Raw genomic sequence first — 21,119 nt, 5'->3', positions numbered from 1 at the left:
AGGCTTTTCGGAATGGGTGGAGCACTGGCTTACATGCAGGAGGTGCCTCTCTCTGGCACCTCCAATTAAAGGAAAAGCAAGTCATGGGCAAAGCCTTTCTCATTCCAAGATTCTGGAGAGCTATTCCCAATGCAGAGTAGACAAGGGGTGGCCAACATGGTGAGCTTCATAGGTTGTTGAACTCCATCCATCAGTACTATCAGTCCCAGTCAGCCTGGCCAATGGGCATAGATGGCCAAAGTTGGAGAACCATATTGGCAACCTCTACAGCTGAGCACTCACTGGGCAGGTGCTTTGGCTGCTTGATAGGTTCATATATGTTTATCTTCTCCCATTTTGACCTCCAATAATGCTTCTGACAAAGTGCGCAAGATCTCAGCAATGTATTTATTTCTAAAATAGTTTCAGGAGAGGGAGGAACCCAAAGACGTTGTTGTTCTAATTGCATTAATTTGTACAAGCCAGAAATGTGGTGAGTGGACAGAGGCATTGAAATGTAGTCATCATCATCTCCACCATCCAGAAAGAGTAATGATTATTGGGTGTTTCTGATTATTAACCAATGGTGCAAATATATATGGAGAAATGCTGTATCTGGTTATTAAGCAGCTTAAGGAGTGCATTGTTCTGTGGGAGAAAGGAAGAAAAGAGTGTCAGGGAAAGTGGTAAGGAGGAAGAAAATGTGAGCAACTCATATGTATTTCTTTATTTGGAATCAGTGGCGGATGATGCCCATTGGGATTGGTGGCCAACAGCAGATGGAGCCAGAGCAAATGACAGCTGCAACCACAGCCAATGAGAGGCCCTCGCATACTGAGCTCCACAGGGGCAACACTGAGATGAAGGAGGAAGCTCTCAAGGAGTTCCACTCCTTGGCTGGTGGTCAGTAAGAAGGTGGGCATGTGAAGACTCCCTAGAGGCAGACTAAGGCTAGTGGGACCGTGTCCTATTTGCCTCAATGGGTCAGCCACTGTGAGGACCATGTGTATCTCACCATTCTAGTTCAAAACTGAGCCACTCAACACAGTTAAGAAATGCAGAAATTTTGGGGGTGGGAAACAGAGCCTATAAAAATTTATGCCAATGAAAGAAGAGCAGATAAAATAAACAATACAGAGGTGTAAAAACCAAAAAGCTGAAGCAGCCAAGTATACTGACAGCAGCAAGAAAAGGTTTTGATATGTGGGCAGGAAGGACGAGTCCTCACTAAGGTCTTGGGGGGAATATGAACCTTCAAATACGATAGCCACCTAGGCCAGCATCCCATGTGTAACTTTTGGCTGGATCTTTTCCCAGTCTCCAGCCAAGTGGAAGCTGCCTCCTTGCAGCTGGGACTGAAGCTACTTTAATTCTAATTAACTGGAATCTGAGCCCCATAAGGCAGCCAAAGACAGAGTTGCTAGTCCTAACCAGGCCATTATCTAGAGCTGGGGAATAGGTAAAAAGGTAAAGGTAAAGGACCCCTGGACAGTTAAATCCAGTCAAAGGTGACTGTGGGGTTGGGGTGCTCATCTTGCTTCAGGCTGAGGGAGCCAGTATTTGTCTACAGACAGCTTTTCAGGTCATGTGGCCAGCTTGACTAAATAATAATAATAATATTAATCATAATTTATTATTTATACCCCACCCATCTGGCTGGGTTTCCCCAGCCACTCTGGGTGGCTTCTAACAGAATATTAAAATACAATAGTCTATTAAACATTAAAAGCTTCCCTAAACAGAGCTGCCTTCAGCTTTTGGTGCAACGGAACACAATGATGAAGACAGAGCGCATGGAAATGCCATTCACCTTCCCACCACAGCAGTACCTATTTATCTAATTGAACTGGCGTGCTTTCAAAATGCTAGATTGGCAGGAGCTTGGACAGAACAACTGGAGCTCAGCCTGTTGCGGAGATTCGAACTGCCTGCCTTCTGATTGGCAAGCACAAGAGGCTCAGAGGTTTAGACCACAGCGCCACCCGCGTCCCTCAGCTGGTCTCTAGCCAGACCCTGCCCAGGAGCCAGAATTGCTGGAGTCCCACCACACAAACCACCCCAGCTGAGGGATGTAGAACAAACTCCTTCCTATCTATTCCCACAGCTAGGTCCAAATGGTTTGCTCCCCTTAGCAAATCAACCCCCCACTCAATTCCTGATAGCTTCAGGTGCTTTAATTATGATTAAGCATGGAAATCAGACCTCAGTTAATTTCAGTGATTTAACTACAATGGTACGTTGGTTGTCGAACGTAATCTGTTCCAGAAGACCATTTGACTTCTGAAACTTTCGACAACTAAGGCGCAATGGGCAGTTGGCAAATTCAATTGAGACAATTGAGAAATGAGCTTCAGTAGCCGTTCGACTTCCGTGGTGCATTCAAATCGGAAGCATTTATTTCCAGGTTTCCGACCAAAATGTTCAACTTCTGAATCATTCATCAAACGAGGTACCACTGTACTCAAACTGTAGTGGTGATCCAGATTTGTGAATGTCTCTGAGACTAAATATAGCTCCTCAGATTCTGTTTCACACAGAGACATTCATACACATCTACAATAAAAAAATATTGAGATCAGGTTGCCTTACCAACGTTCTCAAAGTATTTGATGTGTGCCTCAGGAAAGTTTTGCTCCAAAACTAATTTCTTGAATTTTTCTTTGATGTCATCTCCCACTTCCGATCCCCTAGCTTTAAACACAAGCAAAGGTTGAGTAAATTGTTGTTCTCAGAAAGGCTGAAATATCTGTTTTATGTCTATAGAGCACCCAAAGTCATCTCTTATTCTTGCCATCTTCTCTGGATTGTCCATTGGACAGGACCAGAACCCCCTTGAAACCAGAAAAGAGGATCTAAGCAGGCCTGGCCAGACTTGGCCCTCTACATGTTTTGGGGCTACAATTCCCATCATCCATGACCACTAGTCCTGTTAGCTAGGGATGATAGGGGTTGTAGTCCCAAAACATCTGGAGGGCCATGTTTGGCCATATCTGATCCAAAGGAACTGAAAGCCTACACAGGTGCTGACTGTCCCTATTTGCTAGTGGGAGGCTTTATGGTAGCTGCTCTTTCTGCAGGATCATTGTTAATATTGCAGCCCCCTGTTTCCTTTTATTTTGGGGACACCTTTTATCTTCATGTGAAGTGCTAAAGTGGCCATTCTTTAGGGTTCAACCCCCTTTTCCAAAAAAGATATTCCTTCATCCCGGGAAGGGCTGATTATTCCATTAGCCACTTTTTATTCTAGAAGATTATTGTAGTCAAGATTTTAAATAGGGTTTCCTCCTTCTTTTTAACTCTGTACAGTATAGGTGACTGTTGACAGCAAAAAAAATGTGTGTGTGGGGGGGGAGAAATTAGCCAGATAAGTATAGATAAAGATATTCAATAATTTTGTATTCTATTTTTGTATGTTAACTAGAGCCGTAATTGGATTGAACAGACCTTTGAGTATCCTTCCATAAACGTAGGGTATCCGTCCAGATGTTTTAGGCAAAACCTTCCACCAGCCACCAAACCGTACTACAGATGGAAAAGGCAGGGCAGGGCCAACTCCTTCAGCACAGCAGAGTGAGGAGCAGCACTGGCTCTGCCTCCTTCCTTTGAACTTTTCCTGCTCTGGCTAGTCCACAGAAAAACTTGAAACTCAGAACTTGAAACTGAGCTTGCTTCTTTCCTCTCCTCCCAACCCATTCTCCTTTTGTGACTTTTAGGGCGCGTGTGTGTCTTTGTGTGTGTGTGTGTGTGTGTGTGTGTGTGTGAGAGAGAGAGAGAGAGAGAGAGAGAGAGAGAGAGAGAGAGAGAGAGAGAGAGAGATTTGTAACTTCTTTGTGGCTGAAGAATGAGTTGAAAAACAGCAACACTAACTAACTAACTAGCATCCTTTTTGCTGAACCACAGATATGCCACAGGGTGGAGTGAGGGTTATTGGTTTGTTTGTTTTATGTTGTGAACTGCTCTGAGATCTATGGGTGAAGAGCTGTATTTAATAAATGAAAATAAAATCCATTGCCATAACACATACCAGACAGATATATAGCTTCATGTTCAAATTTCTTCTTGTGCATAATGATATACTTTTCATAATCAATATCCATGATATGGGCAATACCATCTATACAGGAAACAACACAAGATATCAACTGAAGGAAGCGGGTTCCTCATTTCTTGGATGTTAGTGGGGGGGGGCAGGCAAATGGGGATCAGCCACTCTTAGTCACCTTAATTATTCATTCTTTCTCCCACCCCCTCATTAATATGTCTTCAGAATTTTAAGGGAGGTGAATCTCCATGACTTAATAAGTGTCCAGCCCAGGTCCACTGCCACAGATTGCCCTCCCTAAAGCAGGCAGTGGGAACCACCATTCCTTCATCCCCACACATTTCATCTTTCTCCCTGTCTTACTTTCCCCCTCTTTTAGCCATGGTGTTAGGCATGGCAGACTCCTCCAACTCTTGAGCCAGAGAAAAGGGCGTCCTTCTTAAAAGGAAGGTGTTTGTGTGGCCAAGGCTGCAAGTACTATGCTGAAAATCTAAAGTTAAATGTAAATGTTGACTAGTTACATAGGAAATGTATGATTATGTGGACACTTTCTCACCCCTTCCCCAGAAGGCCTTGCTTTGAGGAAGGACACCCCCTCCCTCTTTCTCAATACAGTCATACCTCTAGTTGCGTTCGCTTCATGTTGCGTTTGCTTCATGTTGCAGATGCATTCTGCATGCTTCACACGTGCACAGAATGGCCGTGTGCACTCCATGCTTGCACAGAAGCAGCGCTCTAGTTGTGGACTTTTCGGGGTGCAAACGGCACCCCAGAACATATTGTATCCACAACTAGAGTTACCACTGTATGTGACAGGGAGGAGGGGGGACCTTAGACCCTGTTTGGAGAGTAGCAGAGCAAGCAGGTTGCAGAGAGGCTCCAGACCGTGAGAACTCACCACCCCTTCTGCTCCTCCTTAACTTTGTTGAGAGCCGCCCACAGTGGCTGGTGTAACTCGGTCAGATGGACGGGATATAAGTAACAAAATTGTTGTTGTTGTTTGCCTGGCTCTGTTAAACTAGAACTTTTCCTGCGGGCCTTGGAGAACCTCGCTAGAAAAGCAAAAACTGGCTGTTTTGGTCCATTTCAAAAATAATAAAACCCTCTAGGTGAGCATTACATTTATTTCAGCCAATCCTAGTGTCAGGAAAGACTGGCCAACTTTTAAGTTCTCCAGCACTCTTCATCAAGCACAATATTACCAAAATAATGATTAATTTACCCACCCACCCCAAAAACCAATCAGACTGGGATGATATGTATGAGGTCAGCTTAAAGGATCAGTTGCAAGATAAAGATTGTAGGGTGGCAGAGTCCCTTCCCAGTACTATACAGATCAGTTGTCTGGCTGCCAGGGATTCTGCGATAAAGAAGCAAAGACTGCTCCCCAGGGCTGAGAACATAGATCCCAGCTGTAAGTGAAAGACTCAAGGTCCTCCTGGTTAAGCAGAGGGGAGATCAAAAGAGAAAGCAGGAGTCTTCCATTTTGAAAAGCCCAAGATTAATTTTGGATGGCAACAAGGCAAATCATATCCTCCTAAGTAGGGAAGTGGAGGCGTTGGTTTAACCATCTGCCCTGAACCACAACTCAGAGGGTAAATCACTTCCCTTGTATGTGGAATGTCCCTGGTTCAATTCCTGATGTTGTGCAACTTAAAAGGATCCTGTCACTGGGATGGAAAGAAACTTCTGACACGGGGATGGAAAGAGCCACCGTCATTCTGGGTGGGTCAAACTCAGGCAAATGGACAAATAGTTTTTGGCAGTTTCCTGTTACAGCGGTACCTCAGGTTACAGACGCTTCAGGTTACAGACTCCACTAACACAGAAATAGTACATCGGGTCAAAGAACTATGGAGCAAGCATAGCTGCCTTTGTTTTCTCTAGGCTACTTAGGTTTAGTGAGACCCAGTGCTTTCTTTCAAAAAAAAAAAGTTTAGGGGTCCTCTCATATTCCTACTCATATTGAAATATTGCCCCCTCAATGAGGCCAAACTTAGATTGACAAAATGTTTAAGGGTATGTGTACCCCTGTGTCCCCCCAGAAAAAAAGCACTGGCTAGACCTCGTAACCTTTTTCTAGGCAACTTATGTATTTCCTAAAATAAACAACATTATTGGTGGGTGAGTGATTGCATTGCTCTCCCCCTCATAACTCGATTTTGCATTCAAAAGGAAGAATATAAATGGGGAAAAGAAGAGATGTTTGAACATTTGCCCAAATCACAGCATCTGGATCTTCCGATCACAAAAGATACTTTGTCATCAGGTAATAGGGTGGCTCATGGCACTCGTACTTACCAGGAAATTCGAATACACCAGGTTTGTCAGTGTGCTTGAACACAAGAGCTGCTTGTTTGCAGACACCATCCCTGGAAAAGAGAGCTAAATGAAAGCACTTCAAAACCAGATACCCAGCCTGCTTCCTGCCTTGCCTCCTCTACTTGTATTTTTTAGAGTGTCAGAGCCACTGATGGAAGAATACAGTACCAGTAAGATGCCTTAGGGTTTACCAGAGGGAAGGATAGCCGGAGTGTCAAGAGGAAAAGCACCCTCTTGCTGTCAATGCCTTCAAAATGAACAGGCCTTTTTGGAGGCCTCAACATTATTAAGTGGCCCTCTCAATAGCTACAGGAAAGGTTTCCGCAGGATTACTCAATATCTCCATTGGCATTCCAGCAATCTTTTGTTTATATCGCTATGCCCAACCTAAGTGGCTCTTTATGATATATTAAGATAAACAAGACCAAAAAAAAAGAGACAATAGGGGATGGGAAACATGTGGTCTTCCCTAAGCAGCAGCTCTGTACAAAATCTGGACATTGCTCCATCCAGCTCAATATTGTCTACACTGACTGGCAGTGCCAGAAACTTTATGCCCTTTCCAAAGCATCTCAAAATGATTTCAGGGGAAATCAGGGCTGTGGCTCAGTGGCAGAGCACCTGCTTTGCATGCACAAGGACCCCGGTTCAATCCCCAGCCTATGCATGATGGGAGGAGAGGTATCAGTTGTAAGGTACTAACGACATATAATTAGCGGTGACTTTCAAATCTCCACCCAAAGCCTCCACCGTTAGGTCCATCGGTGCTATTTTCTGATCATACTCAGTCAACTCAGGCAACTTGGAAGCAATCCCAATGGGGTGCCACTTCCCGATAACCTAAAACAGAAGAATTTTGATTGACATTTTATAGGGCAGAGAAAGTTGACAAGCAACCCACCTCATCTCTAGCATTTTCCTACCAGAGCTAGGAGCATGTATCAAAATCAGACAGCTTGCTGATCACCAAGCTTGTGGGTCTGGGGGAGAGGCCTTTACTCAAGAGCAAAGCTGCTCTATGGGTATCCTATCTAGGTAAGGCTTCCCCATCCTGTTAATGTGGCTGAAAGTCCCGTCTGTAAACGTTTTACCTTTTGGGGGTCAAAATTCGGGTACACAGGGATGTCAGCACTGACAGGAAATATGCAGGCAGGGGTCAGCCCAAACACCACCAGCAGCACAGCAATCATCCTGGAGCTGGTTCTCTCCTGCTCTTACCGTGAACACCGTGTGCAGGGGGAGAGAATGATGGTCCAGGGTTTCAGCAGCCCAGTTTAAATATCTGCCTCCAAATGGCTTCAAAGCACATCCCACTCACCAACTTATGCAAAAGGGAAGAACAGAGTGGGAGCAACAGGGTTATTTTTGAAGGGAATTAGTTTTATTTGTGGTGTGGAACAAGGTGGAGTCTCCTTTGTGCTTCAAAAGAAGGGAACAAACATGCTTGTTCTCTTGGGTTGTTGAGGGGGATGTTCTTGAGGGGGGTGTTCAAGGCTGGCACATTCCCTTCCTGGGCAAGTACAGAGATCACAGGTGCTCCATGGCATCTCCTCCTCCCACCCCACCCCATCTCCACAAGCTGGCCCAGCCCTTAATGACTTGTGGTCTTTTCAGCAAAAGGAGTAGAAGACCTATCACAGAATGAAATACTTAAGCTTCTCCAGGATATTAGATCACTGGACCACACATCCCAGGGGCTGGTGGTGGGAACTGCCACCTCAAGGACCTGATCAGGCCCACCAAACTTTCCCTGGTGGCAGCACTGCCACAGGTAGGGGAATGTGCAGAAGACCAGCAGGTGTGGAACAATTATCCCAGGTGTGGGTTGAAACTAGTACACCCAGCCCAGTGCCAAAATGGAAATATAGATCATCCCTTGTTACCCACCCTGCTCCCAAAATAGATCTGATGAGCGATGGGAAGATGGTCATCTAGTATTGTGGGAGAAATCCACCCTAAGCAGTTCATTCTGTGAAAAGCCTTCTACCTCTTTTGTGGGGCAAGGGACGGTGGCAGATGTAAGTCTTCAAGCTCTGGGCAAACTTGGGTGAGGGGAGGAAGGCAATGCCTCAGAGATCATGTTATCTTTGCACCCACCCGGGAATGGAATGTGCCAGCCTTCAAAAACATCCCCCTCAACATCCCAAGAGAACAAGCATGTTTGTTCCCTTCTTCTGAAGCACAAAGGAGTCTCCACAGGCTTCAATCAAATGCCAAATGGCCACTTGGGCAAGACGAATCTCCAGCCACATCTTTGTACGTGAGAGGTAGGAAGGGAGGAAATCAAAAGTAGTGATGTTATTCCTCTATAGGCTGCCATTGAAGGTCACTCCTCTTAGTTGCTCAGGGAATGGGCTGCAATGTACCTTGTTCCACCCACCCCACAAATAAACCAATTCCCTTTTAAAAAAATAAGCCTGTTAAGTAGCATCTGTGTGGAGACAGCATTGATATAGTTGGCATAACAGAAATCTGGTGGAATACAGAGAACCTGTGGGACAGAGTTATTTCTGGATATAAACTCTGTAGAAAAGAGTGGGATGTACCAGAGATGGTGCCACTCTGTGTATCAAAGACAACACTGAGTCCAGCAAGCTAGAAATCCCCCAAAGGGCAAACTTCTCCACAGAATTATTCAGTAATTCAGTACTGGGGTTGTGCTATTGTCCCCCCTGATCAAAACACTCAGGTATATTTTGAGCTGAAGAATGAAATCAAGGAAGAATCCAGAACAGAAGGCGTTGTAGTAATGGGTGAGTTCAACTACCCCCACATCCTGTTCTCACAGTGGCCAACCAGATGCCTGGGAGATGCACACAGGCATAACCTGTGCAATGGCACTCTCCTCTCTTGCAGTTTCCAAAAACCTGTATTCAGAAGCATCTTTCCTTCAAGTAAGCTCAAAAGAGCCATGTTTTGGTGCTATCTCTGAATTGGAAATCACAACAGGAGTAGGCTGTGTGTGCTGGTCTTGTCCCTGCCCCTAAATCCCCATTCCTAGCCTGCTCCATCCTCAATGACTGGAAACCCCACAGATCTCTAGACCTGCAGGCTATTATTTTGAGTAGAAACATGTAGGATTGCGCTATTAGTTTCATTTCCTAGGCATTGCTTTAGCCAGATTCTCATAACAGGAACTTATCACCATTGTATGGGGAAATCGAAGGTGAGGGGGATGTTTTTGCCTCTGCACTGTTCCTTTTGTTCCTTGGACTATTCAGAACACTTTGTAAACTCATTATTTTCTTTCATGATAGTTTTGCAAACGAGTAATGGGGAGGAGGGGGGGCTTTACACTTCACAAACATCATCCAGCCCAAAATGAAGCACTTTGATATTTCATTACGTATAATTATAAGTTGCCCCATAACAGGATGTTTTCCCGGCAGCTTTCCAACCACAGAATAAAGCAAATTAAAATTCATTGATGGCAAAATAAAAGTGAACAATTCAAAAATAATGCAGCCTAAAACTCATGGCACAAGGGATGACTCAAGAAATCTAGAACAGTGTTACAATCTATACAGAAAGTATTAAGATGCCTGGGGGGGGGGGGGAGAGGCTTTGTTTGCTGCCAAAAAGGGAAAATCAGAGACACTAGGCTAGCTCTGCTGCAGATGGTGTCCCAGAACTGAAATGCCACCACTGAGAAGTCCTTTTCACTAATAGCCACCTGTGTTTTTCATTTGATGGGGCAGCTAACAAAGGCACTCCAAGTGGGTCTAGGCAGGGTATATTGGAAGAGGTGGTCCATCAGGTTCCCTGACCCTATGCAGTGAAGGTCAAGACCAGCATTTAGAATTAGACCCAAGGCCAGTGGACAGAAAACCAATGAAGATGATGAAGCACTGACATGACATATTTATATTACCCATTCCCAGCTAGCAATCCCACAGGGATGGGGGGTGGGGTTACAAAGAGTGTATTAAACTACTGTAGGAAACTGGGTCTATACTTTGCCAGCAGGTAATGAATGTATGGTGGGCAAGGCACTGAGTGTGGGCCCAATTTATACAATAACAGGCCAACATATCCCCCTTTTCATCTTTTATTCAGTGTGAGCATACTGGGAAGAGTTCGTTTGATCTCAGTCAAATCACCATAGATCTGGCTGGGTTCATGATGCCAAGATCGTAAAGGGAAGGGAAGGGGGACTAGGAAAGCTTAATTATGCCCTTCCGTACACAATTGCCTTGTGAAGTAGGTCAGGCATGTGCCAAGCTGCCTGGTAATCACTCTCCTCCAGGCCCCAAATGAGAGGGAATTCTGGAATTTTCCAGAAACTCTTAAAGATAGCATCCAGTTTACTTGACACTCCCTGAGGTAAAATAAAATTGTTTCACCACCAAGATTCCTCTCCATTTACAAGGCCAGCAGAGCTGGTGCCCACCTCTCTGTCTGTCCCAGTGAACAGAGCAGCCTGCTTTTCTCTGTCAACCCCAATTCCTATAGCTCTGTAGCATGAACAAGGTGGCTTAGGCACATGGAGTTTTTTCCCCCACCAAGCCTGTGAGTTGGCAGCTGTGAACTCAAGACCCAACTTGTCGAATTACATAATGTTTCTTAGGAATGAAAACGGCAAGGGAGAGAACAAAGGGGCAAAGCAAAATACTGAAAGCAAAAGGAGCTCTCTAACTCTATCTTACCCTGAACAAGACAAATAGCTCCACCAATTAAGAATGGCCAGAACAAGTTACTGACAAACAGGCTTCTGGTCTCCTCATGAGTAACACAGCATAGCTGGCCAGTTGCAGGGTTTTCTGATGATCCATGAGGGACAAAGGACCATTTTCCTAGTCCTTTTTAAAAGCATTTTAGTGGCAGCTGGCACCTTCTAGCCAATTATATGCCAGGTCACATTTGTCAGGCAGTCTGTAAATACCTGTAGGGAAAGTGGGGCTGGAATGGGTGACACATTATGGCTACATTGATGTTAATCATCAGGATTTATCAATCTTCCTCCAGACAGGATTTAATTGAGAAATTCTGGGGTGCTTAGGAAGAAGCATGCATTACTCTTGAGGTGTAATGGAGTTTATGGGACCAGATTTTGCCACAAAGAGAACATTGCAATATTCTTTATCATCCCTTAATGCAAATCCTTTCACAAGCCTTTAGCCAAAATCACCCGAAAGGAGTGCTGTTGTTTTCAGAGAGTCCTCATGCCTAGTGCTGTTGAAGGCCTTTTCCATCTGCCTTGTTCATAGTCAGCACAATGAGTGGGGTCTTGCAGTCTCCAGACACAAAATGGAGGTCAGCTCCCTAGCTTTTCAAACATGAAAGAAAATAAAAACAGTGCATGTTAATTAAATGTGTCTCTCGTAATAGTGGTGCTTTAATTGCTTCTTTGTCTTTCTCAGTACTAATCCAATTCCCTTTGGTCTTCCAAGTTTAGCCACATACTAATTGGGTTACTGCCTCATGATGAACCAGAGGAGTAATTAATTTTATCACCTTTAAACCTTCAAACAGGCAGCTAGTGAATAAAACTGGGATACTCAGAGCATAGGATAACTTGTTTCTGATTTTCAACACTGGAAGATCCCAAACAATATTTCAATGGGGGAAGATCACAATATGGATATAGCTGCATACTAAATAATGAGCCAATATATCCCATAATGCTGGAAAAGTCATAGAAGAGCCTCCCCAAACCTGGTGCCCTCCAGATGTTTTAGGATACAAGACTCCCAAGCAGCATGGCCATGCTGCTTGGGGTTGATGGGAGTTGTAGTCCAAAACATCTGGAGGGCGGCAACGTTAGGAATGGTTTGCATAGATACGCCTGATTCCTCAACAACTCTCTCTCTCTCTCTCTCTCTCTCTCTCTCTCTCTCTCTCTCTCTGTGTGTGTGTGTGTGTGTGTGTGTGTGTGTTTTCTTTGCCAATTGACCAATCTTGAATTGCTCAGCAGGAAAGATGCACCCTTAACCTAGGTGCATTCCTGCATACCTAGGTTCTTAATGAGTGCCAGCTTCACAAATTTTTGTGTTGTTGTTGTTTTTAAAAACCCGCCAAACCTGATGTGAAAATGTGGAGAACTAAACTAAAGACTAGAAAAATGAGAAGGTGACAGAAACCACTGTCAAACCACAGAACATGGCATATTTACACATCCCAAGTAGTTCTGGGCCTGTTGGTCATGCACTCTGCAAAGGCAATGGAACCCTCCCGGAGCATCAAAATGGCAACACCCACAAAGGAGCAGCTGGCTTCCAACTGGTTAGTAGTTGGAAGACTTTAGACCCCGCTTTAGACCTCACATGTAGTCTGTATGGCTTGAAGCTGGATGTTGCGTGGGTGGCATGTTGCCTGCAGAGGACAAGAGAGATGTGGCGTGATAATGAGTAATGAGTAGCTATTTCAAAAGAGAATTTCTGAGAAGCAGGGGTTGCTGAGTGAGTAAGCAAGAACGGTTGTTTTCCTAGTCTGTGTGCTTCAGCCTAGGTCCCATTGGCAGTGCCCTTCTTGTCTGTGTGGGATATAATGTGACCCGTCCAGGTAATTTTCTAACTAGTACCCTTAGAGAGCCAGTGTGGTGTAGTGGTTAAGAGCGGTAGTCTTGTAATCTGGGGAACCGGGTTCGAGTCTCCGCTCCTCCACATGCAGCTGCTGGGTGACCTTGGGCCAGTCACACTTCTCTGAAGTCTCTCAGCCCCACTCACCTCACAGAGTGTTTGTTGTGGGGGAGGAAGGGAAAGGAGAATGCTAGCCGCTTTGAGACTCCTTAAAGGGAGTGAAAGGCGGGATATCAAATCCAAACTCTTCTTCTTATATACACTATTGATCCCAAGACTATTTTCAGTAACTTACACATGAAAGCATAGCAGCCTTCTCTAGGGGTTCTGTTTTGGAACTAGATAAGCAGCACAACAAAGATGAAGGCATGTTCAGACTATCCATTTTTATCTTGTGTTCAGGGGAGAGACAGAGAGAAGCAAGTGCCCAGTAAGACAGGGTTCCAGGTTTCCTTTGCAAGTTTCACGTGTGCACAGGGAGGGTGATACACATTGCTTAGGTCAGTAGTGGGCAACCTTTGGCCCAAGTTCCAACTCTATGGCCTTCCACAAACTTTATGCAGCCCATGGCCCATTTTTAAAAGCCCTCTACACACGAACAGTGCAGACTTCTGCCAAGATCGGTCTGCTGAGTGAGGTGGGAGATAGGCAGGTACCTAAAAATCCAGGGTTTCCCCTGTGGATGTCTATGGGCAGCTCTCATGTCTATCCTGGGGTGGGGCAGAGCTAAAGGTATGTATTCACACTGCTGTACAGCAACAAAGCGTAGTAATGAAATAATATTCTAGTGCTGTCCTTTAGGGCAGCAGGGGAAGGCACTCCAATGGGCTTCATCCAGCCAGTCTGGATAAGGTCCACTGGATTTCCCAGTATTTGGATTTCCCAATACAGTGGTACCTCGGCTTACATACGCTTCAGGTTACACACTCCGCTAACCCAGAAATAGTGCTTCAGGTTAAGAACTTTGCTTCAGGATAAGAACAGAAATCGGGCTCCAGTGGCACGGCGGCAGCAGGAGGCCCCCTTAGCTAAAGTGGTGCTTCAGGTTAAGAACAGTTTCAGGTTAAGTACAGACCTCCAGAATGAATTAAGTACTTAACCCAAGGTACCACTGTATTTTATTTCTGAGAGAAATGCAGCCATGGGCGCCTGTTATATTACTGCCTATATTACCCTCCCTCCACAGGACAAATAACTTTTCTCCAGAAGCAGGGATATACTTGCATCAGTCCATACTGGAAATGTGTGTGTACTTTTATCTCCTCCCCTCAGAGCTGAGACAATGTTATCCATTCAGAGTATTGACTCACTTAACACAACAAGGAAACTGTCCAGGATCAAAGGGCACATGCAAATGATAAGGCAAATATTTCATACCAGGCATAGAGTGATCATACCAGGAGTGGAGGTTTTCCAGTTGGCAACTATTTGCTTTCTCAAAACACTCCATATTGGAGGCGGGGGAGGGCAGGGGTTGTTAACAGCTGTGCTAGGACATGATTTGTACTCTCTTGCAGAGTTTGATGGTGACAGGGCTTTAGGGAGTTGTCAACAAACACCACCTGGCATTTACCCTTAAATGTGGGCATAGGGGCCAACTCAGGCTGCTTGTGGGTGCTTGGGCACCCAAAAGAATATAATTGTGGGGGCCTGACACCCACAAAGTCAATGAAAAAAGGCAGCAGGCAGCAGCAGTGCTGCCTCTGAGAGAGAAGCAGTTCAGCTCCATCCCCCTCAGCCAGCTAGTGAGGCATCCTAGTTGGGGCTGAGATGAGGCTGTGGATAGGAGGTGGAAGAGGAGTCCCTGCTGCCGGCCCCACAACATGGAGGAGGGAAGCTGTGGCTCTCTGGATGCTGCTCCCATCGTTTCTGGCTGGGGTTGATGGAAGCTGGAGTCCAACAACATCTGGAGAGCCATAGGTTCCCCAGTCCTGTGATATGCCATGCAACTTGCTCAGCCTAATAGCAGCATCAGAATGGATCCAAGAAGCATCCTGTTCATGCCCAAGCAACATATTATTAATGCTGGAATGAGAGTAGCTGTTTACACAACACCAGGAGAAGGAGAAGGAGAAGGAGAAGGAGAAGGAGAAGGAGAAGGAGAAGGAGAAGGAGGAGAACAACAGCAGCAGCAGCAGCAGCAACAACAACAACAACAACAACAACAACAGGACAAAAGAGGATACAGATTTGCAAAGAGGGTTGCCATATGTCTGGAATTTCCCAGACATACCCAGAATTCTGTAGTCAGAAGCAGTGTCTGGGTGGAAATTGGCAAAATGTCTGGGAAAATCTGGCCATATGGCAATCCATGTAGCTGGTGTAGTTTTTGCCGATTTCCCTTAAAAATAGATCAAAACTGCCATGTTTTTGTGATTTTGCCAAAAAAAAAGCTCAACAATGTTGGGCATAAAGCTGTGTCTGGATTTCCACTCTTTGAAATATGGCAACCCTATATTTGCACATGCTACTAATGTATAGCTGCACATTTAGAAATAATCACTTTATTTAAATAGAAGTACAATACTTCTCACCACATCAGGAAAGACTATGACTAGGTAATCTATGCACCTGCTTGGTCTGCCAAGTGCTAATTTGCTGTTGATGAACATCTTTGGGGGCTCTGCTCTCTGATAGCCCCTCAAACAGAGGACCTTCCTCGATAAATAGTACATCTGATCATCCTAGCAACAACCAGACATTTCTGATGTAAGCACGAAATCCCATTCAAATTTGTTAGGAACAGGAGCAGTGTTTCTTTTGTGCTTCAAATCACTAGGGGAGATTTCTCGGTCTCTCTTAAAGGCCAGCAATTTGCCACTTCACCAAGACTGCAATCCTGTACGCATTTGCTTGGGAGAGAGACTTGTTGAACTCAGGTGGGGCTCACTTCTGAATAGGCATGTATGGGATTGTCCTCTAATGCATTTTCCTTCATCTGTTGGTTGACTTATCTTCAATCTGGAAAGGGCCTTTTGCCCTCTGTTAAGCCTTCAAAGCCATTAGCATCATTATTCAGATTCACTATGGGTAAGACAGAGAATTCTCAGGTTAAGGAAGGACATCACTTTATGCATTTTAAATTGAAAGACCAACCCCTCTGACAAAAATACTTCTTCTCTCTTGGGTAAATTAAGACACAGGCATAAAATAAAGATGAAGCAGATCTCCCAGGAAAACAACAAAGCAGGAGTTCAACTCAGTGCCCTCTAGAGAAAGGTTACCAGGTTTTTTTCAATAAATACGGGGACACTTTTCAAAATAAATTTATTTAATCATTTTTTCGATACAAACATCAACCGCAAAAGACACATACAACAAAAAAACATAATAACAATAATAACACAATTTGACAATTCAGATTTGAATACACTGATATGTATTCAATGACTACCCCTTTATAAAGAATATTTTCCTACCTCTCTCTCCTCCCCCTACTTCCCACCACTATCCACCTTATCGCTTAAATATTCATTCCAGATTTCTTTATATTTATCCATTCTTAATTTATCATAGACATGCAATTTGTTCGTATGTAGCTAATCTGTCCATATTATCAATCCATGTGCTCAATGGAATCATTTTGCGGCACTTCCAATTCATCAAAACAATATTTTTTGCTTCTAATATAGCACGGTACATCCATATTTTTTTTACCCCAGTGACACTTTTCAACTTCCTACTAAATAGATGGAATTTGTCAGGGGACTGATTTGTGAATCTGGGGACTGTCCCCAGGAAACGGGGACGTCTGGTAACCTTACTCTACAGCCTAAGATTACAGTAAAGGGACCCCTGACCATTAGGTCCAGTCGTGGACGACTCTGGGGTTGCGGCGCTCATCTCGCAGCGAACAGAAATGCCATTTACCTTCCCGCTGGAGCGGTACCTATTTATCTACTTGCACTTTGATGTGCTTTCGAACTGCTAGGTTGGTAGGAGCAGGGACCAAGCTATGGGAGCTCACCCTGTTGTGGGGATTTGAACTGCCAACCTTCTGATCAGCAAGCCCTAGACTCTGTGGTTTTAACCCACAGTGCCACCCGCGTCCCTTAAGATTACAGTAGCGCCTTTCAATTTTGTGTTCTAGATACTTATCTCAGTTCTAGTTGTGCAATTCCCTTTTCATTAAGGCAGTTAAACATGACTGAGATCCCAGCCTTTGTTTTGCCTTCCTAAAGAGAGGCCAAAGTCCAGTCCTATGAATGTCATGATTTTTCCTCTGTTGAAGGAGAAGCAAATTCCAGGAAACCTGCATTGGTGTTTGATTCAACAGGCAACTCGCTCAGCTTGTTAACATTTTCATCTTTTTTCAGAAACATGGAAACTGATCCAAGAAACATCCTTTTCAGGCCGGAGCAATAGCCAGACAGCTCTAATTAAGTGTGATGACAAAATAGGAGGCCTTCTGTGTAATTACAGCAGCTACACCACCTGCCTGTAATTAAGCTGCCAAAACATTTGGTGCGAAATGGCATAAAGATTTTTTTAAAAATATAGTAGGTCCTGCTTAGTCAGAGCATGTCCATCCTTACATAATTAACTTTAACAAAGGGCATATCATTTAATTTCTTGATGGATTGACTATTTATCGTAGCATTTGAACTGGACAAGATGCCAGCCTAACACTGATTGAAAGAGCAGAAACAGATTAAAGAAGTGTAGGGAAGCTATGGTGTGAGTGTGCTTAAGGAGGCTTCATTTTATCCCTGAGTTACATTTTTTACATCGTCCCAACACAGAGAAGCCTTGAAGCCACAAAGAACTTGGTGGACATTATTAAGAGAATTGTTGGGAAACTCAATTGTGCAGCATCCTGGGGTGGAGGGAAGAAATGTTAAAGTCACAGCTAAGGAAAATCAAACTTCAGCATTACTACTACTACTACTACTACTACTACTATTAATTTATTAAATTTATATCTTGCCCTTCCTCCCAAAGGAGTCCAGGGTGGCAAATACCAAAATGATAAAACCATACCAAAATTAAAAACATTTTTTTTAACCCTAGAAATGAAGAATATCTAAAAACATGTAATACAGTCACATACCCTCACAATCACTGCTATGTTTCTAGAAAAAGAGGTGCCACATCTCACCTTGAACACCTCCCTTGCTCTCTTATAATGACAATGGCGCCCACCTGAGAGGTGCCAGAACTAATTCCCAGTGAGTTCCGGCTGAAAAAAAAGCCCTGTTCACAGCTGGTGCCCTCTGTTTATTTATATTCTAGGAAATTTTCCAAGATGCAGAATGACGAAGGATGATGGGATTGTAGAAGGTCTACTGGGCATGTCTTATTTGAGCTCAGTAGCACTCACTGTATCAGACGCTGCACGCAACAATTAATGTTCTTATATGAAGGTGTAGCTTGTCAGAATGCCTAGTGGCATCTGCTTTAAGCTTGCGTTCATTTTGGCACAATCAAACAAAATGGAGATTGTTTTCTGCAGTAATCAGGAGTACAGAAGGAGGCTTTTAAAAAAAGAAAGAAAGACACCTGGTCCAGTTTCTGCCAAGTCTGCATCATGGTAAGCCTAGGGCTGCAGGGTTCCCTGTATCATCACGTCTGATGAGATGAGAACACCTAATCTTTTTTCATTAGAAGAAAGCTAACAACTGAGGCTGTGCCTGGCAATGCTCCTGTGTTTGGCAGCTACTTGCTGTTACAGCAGTAGGTGAGAGAGCAGTATTTGCTTCCTTATTTTACTGTTGGAATGCCTCTTGAATCTGTCAGGTTAGATAATCAATTATAGTCCATAGTTCCTTCTGAAACTAGTGGCTTTGATTCTTAACTGGATGCAGAATAGATAGATAAGCCTCTGACAATCACTTCAAAGCATTTATGTGCTAGCTATAGACTTCAATTCTGCCCCCCCCCCTTCATTTTCCAGACTCAGATAATGTGAAAGAACAAATCACATTCTTCAGACAAATGATTTTTCAGAACTTGGTTTTTTGGATTGCTGAATTGCTAATATTCACCCATCTTTAAAAACTGTGTATGAGATTTTGGTATAATCAAAGGAGATCAACATGTAATGTGGACACATCTGTTATACAAGTCAACATTTGAAAATATGCTATGCGCCATGAATGCAAATAAATTTAAGATATCCCCAGCAACATGAAACGCAGTGCCCAGTGAGTGGTGCCACCATTAGAGTTGGAGGAGTCTTCTGAGGAACGCAACTTACTTCTCAGGAAATGTTATAGAAGGATTCCGGCCTTTGGGGATGAGCACTGCTGTATATAAAGCACTATACAGTGTCATGCGGCTGGACATCTTAATTCCATTCCCAACTGATGGAAAAGCAATGTCACAGCAATGCTAAAGGATCGCCATGTGAAGAAGAAAGGACGAAATCAGGATGACAACACTGCTGAAACAGCTAGAATATAGATTTATGAAACCAAAAGTGGTTGTTAAAAAACTAAAAATTATCTGGATCTTTCTTGGACTGCTTTTGGATCTAAATTTAGCTACTTCCTACCTATTTTCAAGTTAATAGAGTCAGCAATAATACTGGAAATGGACCAGTGCACTCTTCCCATCTGTTACTTCCTGCTTACCAAACAAACTCCTTCCTCTATCAAGCTGGGGACTGAGGAATTGCATACCCTCCAACATTTCTCTGATGAAAATAGGGACATCCCCCTCCATAATGATCATTTTACATCTTATTGGGTTGCCCCAGCATTCTGGGCAGCTTGCAACATATATAAAAACATAATAAATTATTAAACATTTAAAAAAACTTCCCTATACAGGATTGCCTTCAGGCAGCTTGGGGGTTGAATAGCTCCATTCTGTTCAACATTCTCCAATGAAAATAGGGGCACCCTACGATACCCGTCAAGATTTCTCCAATGAAAATAGGGGAAAGCGGGACGTTCCGGGATCAAATCAGAAACTGGGATGACTTCTCTAAATCAGGGACGTCCCTGGAAAATAGGGACACTGGAAATAGGGTCTGGAATTATCATAGACCTCATTACGTCCAAGGTCATCCTTTAGCTTGTAACAGTATCTTTACCAGAAGGAATTCCTGTGCAATTACAGCATTTATACAATGCTTCTTTCCTGACCACCATTCCCATTGTGTTACTTTCCCTTCCCTGTAATGCAGCAAACTAAGAAATAATACAAGAAGAATTCTGTAAATAAGCTGCCTTCTTCAAAATTACAGTAATCTCCAGGCATCCTGGGGCAGTTTTCCATTTATCAGACACATTACTTATCTCCAACTCCCTTATTGCAAATATTAGTTCAGCTGTGTTGTAAACTTTAATGGATTTTCTAAATAAAAGTCCAAAGAGCTATGGCCTCGTGAAAGGCAGAAAAGGTTCCCCAGTGTCTTGGAAATTCTTCAGCTACAGTACAAGGTAAATGTTATAGAAAGCCACGTTAAAGTGAGGTGGCATTGGACAAGAATGCAACAAGACTAACGTTATGATCAAAAATTAAATAACACCTGCACCTCAAAAGCATGAAATTACTAAGGTCTTATATACATTAGAACCCATCTATTCAGTTATGTTTCAGTGAACAATCTTTTAAGATCAGTTGAGAATGACCTCTTAATTATTAGATTATTAGCATTAGGAAACAGAGCTAACTTAGCAACAATAACAGGCACTCCCATAGATACCCTGGTGACCATTTTACAATGAAGAACACTCACTTGAACAAGGAGGAATTGGCGCTTCAAGAGCAAAGTTGCAGCTTCATGGGTTTTTCTTTTTTAAGAAACAGCACATTAATGCAGCAACCAAACAAAATGGACTTGCGGAATTGATGAGGACCAGAAACTGATCTGTCCATCTCTACTTGCCACACAGGCTATCGCCACCCATTCATAATTGTTATAGGTTGCTCATAAATGCTCCTCTAGGGGAAATGATTTGTTTCATTTACCTTTGCACACATTTAGTTCAGCATATGAACTGTTAATGAGATCTTGCTCCTTCTGACTGTCCTCTTCCCATACTGCAACACTATCTTCCAACAAGTGTGGAGTGAATGAGACATTCGTACAGGGGCCAGAGAATACACAGATCAATTAGTGTGCTGAGTTATCTGTATTCTCCACTTCATTCATGCTAAATGGGACTTACATGCATATTTTCATATATAAATCTCTTATCCGGCATACAGACACTGGGAGTGGGTTAGGGATTCCAGAATTTGGTTGGCTGCCATAATCCATTGTGCCCCAAAATGAAAATTTGCTTAGGGAGCATTTAACTCTAAAATGA

The 21,119-nt window shown here is 43.6% G+C and overlaps 1 protein-coding gene across 1 annotated transcript; it reads right to left on the bottom strand.

Moving 5' to 3' along the window:
• Nucleotides 1–368: 368 nt before the first annotated feature.
• On the bottom strand, nucleotides 369–7,609 carry LOC309364001 (epididymal secretory protein 4-like). The gene is made up of 6 exons (XM_081900650.1): nucleotides 7,435–7,609; nucleotides 7,047–7,183; nucleotides 6,323–6,393; nucleotides 4,004–4,093; nucleotides 2,569–2,670; nucleotides 369–627 (listed from the first exon to the last, which is right to left on the bottom strand). The coding sequence occupies exons 1-6, from the start codon at nucleotides 7,531–7,533 to the stop codon at nucleotides 611–613; spliced, it is 516 nt and encodes a 171-aa protein (XP_081756776.1). The 5' UTR covers nucleotides 7,534–7,609; the 3' UTR covers nucleotides 369–610.
• Nucleotides 7,610–21,119: the final 13,510 nt, after the last annotated feature.

The sequence above is a fragment of the Podarcis melisellensis genome, assembly GCF_964234715.1.
Source record: "Podarcis melisellensis genome assembly, chromosome: 2".
In the NCBI taxonomy this organism is placed as follows: Eukaryota; Metazoa; Chordata; class Lepidosauria; order Squamata; family Lacertidae; genus Podarcis; species Podarcis melisellensis.
Note: the sequence above shows the minus strand (reverse complement) of the source record. Positions and strands in the feature narration are given on the sequence as shown.

Bases quoted from the DNA above. Each gene is read 5' to 3' on its own strand.
- LOC309364001 (XM_081900650.1), bottom strand. From the start codon at position 7,533: ATGATTGCTGTGCTGCTGGTGGTGTTTGGGCTGACCCCTGCCTGCATA. The intron at 4,094-6,322 runs GTAAGTACGAGT...TTTCCTGTATAG, and splicing joins TGGTGTATTCGAATTTCCTG to ATGGTATTGCCCATATCATG. The intron at 2,671-4,003 runs GTATGTGTTATG...TTGTGTTTAAAG, and splicing joins TGAAGCTATATATCTGTCTG to CTAGGGGATCGGAAGTGGGA.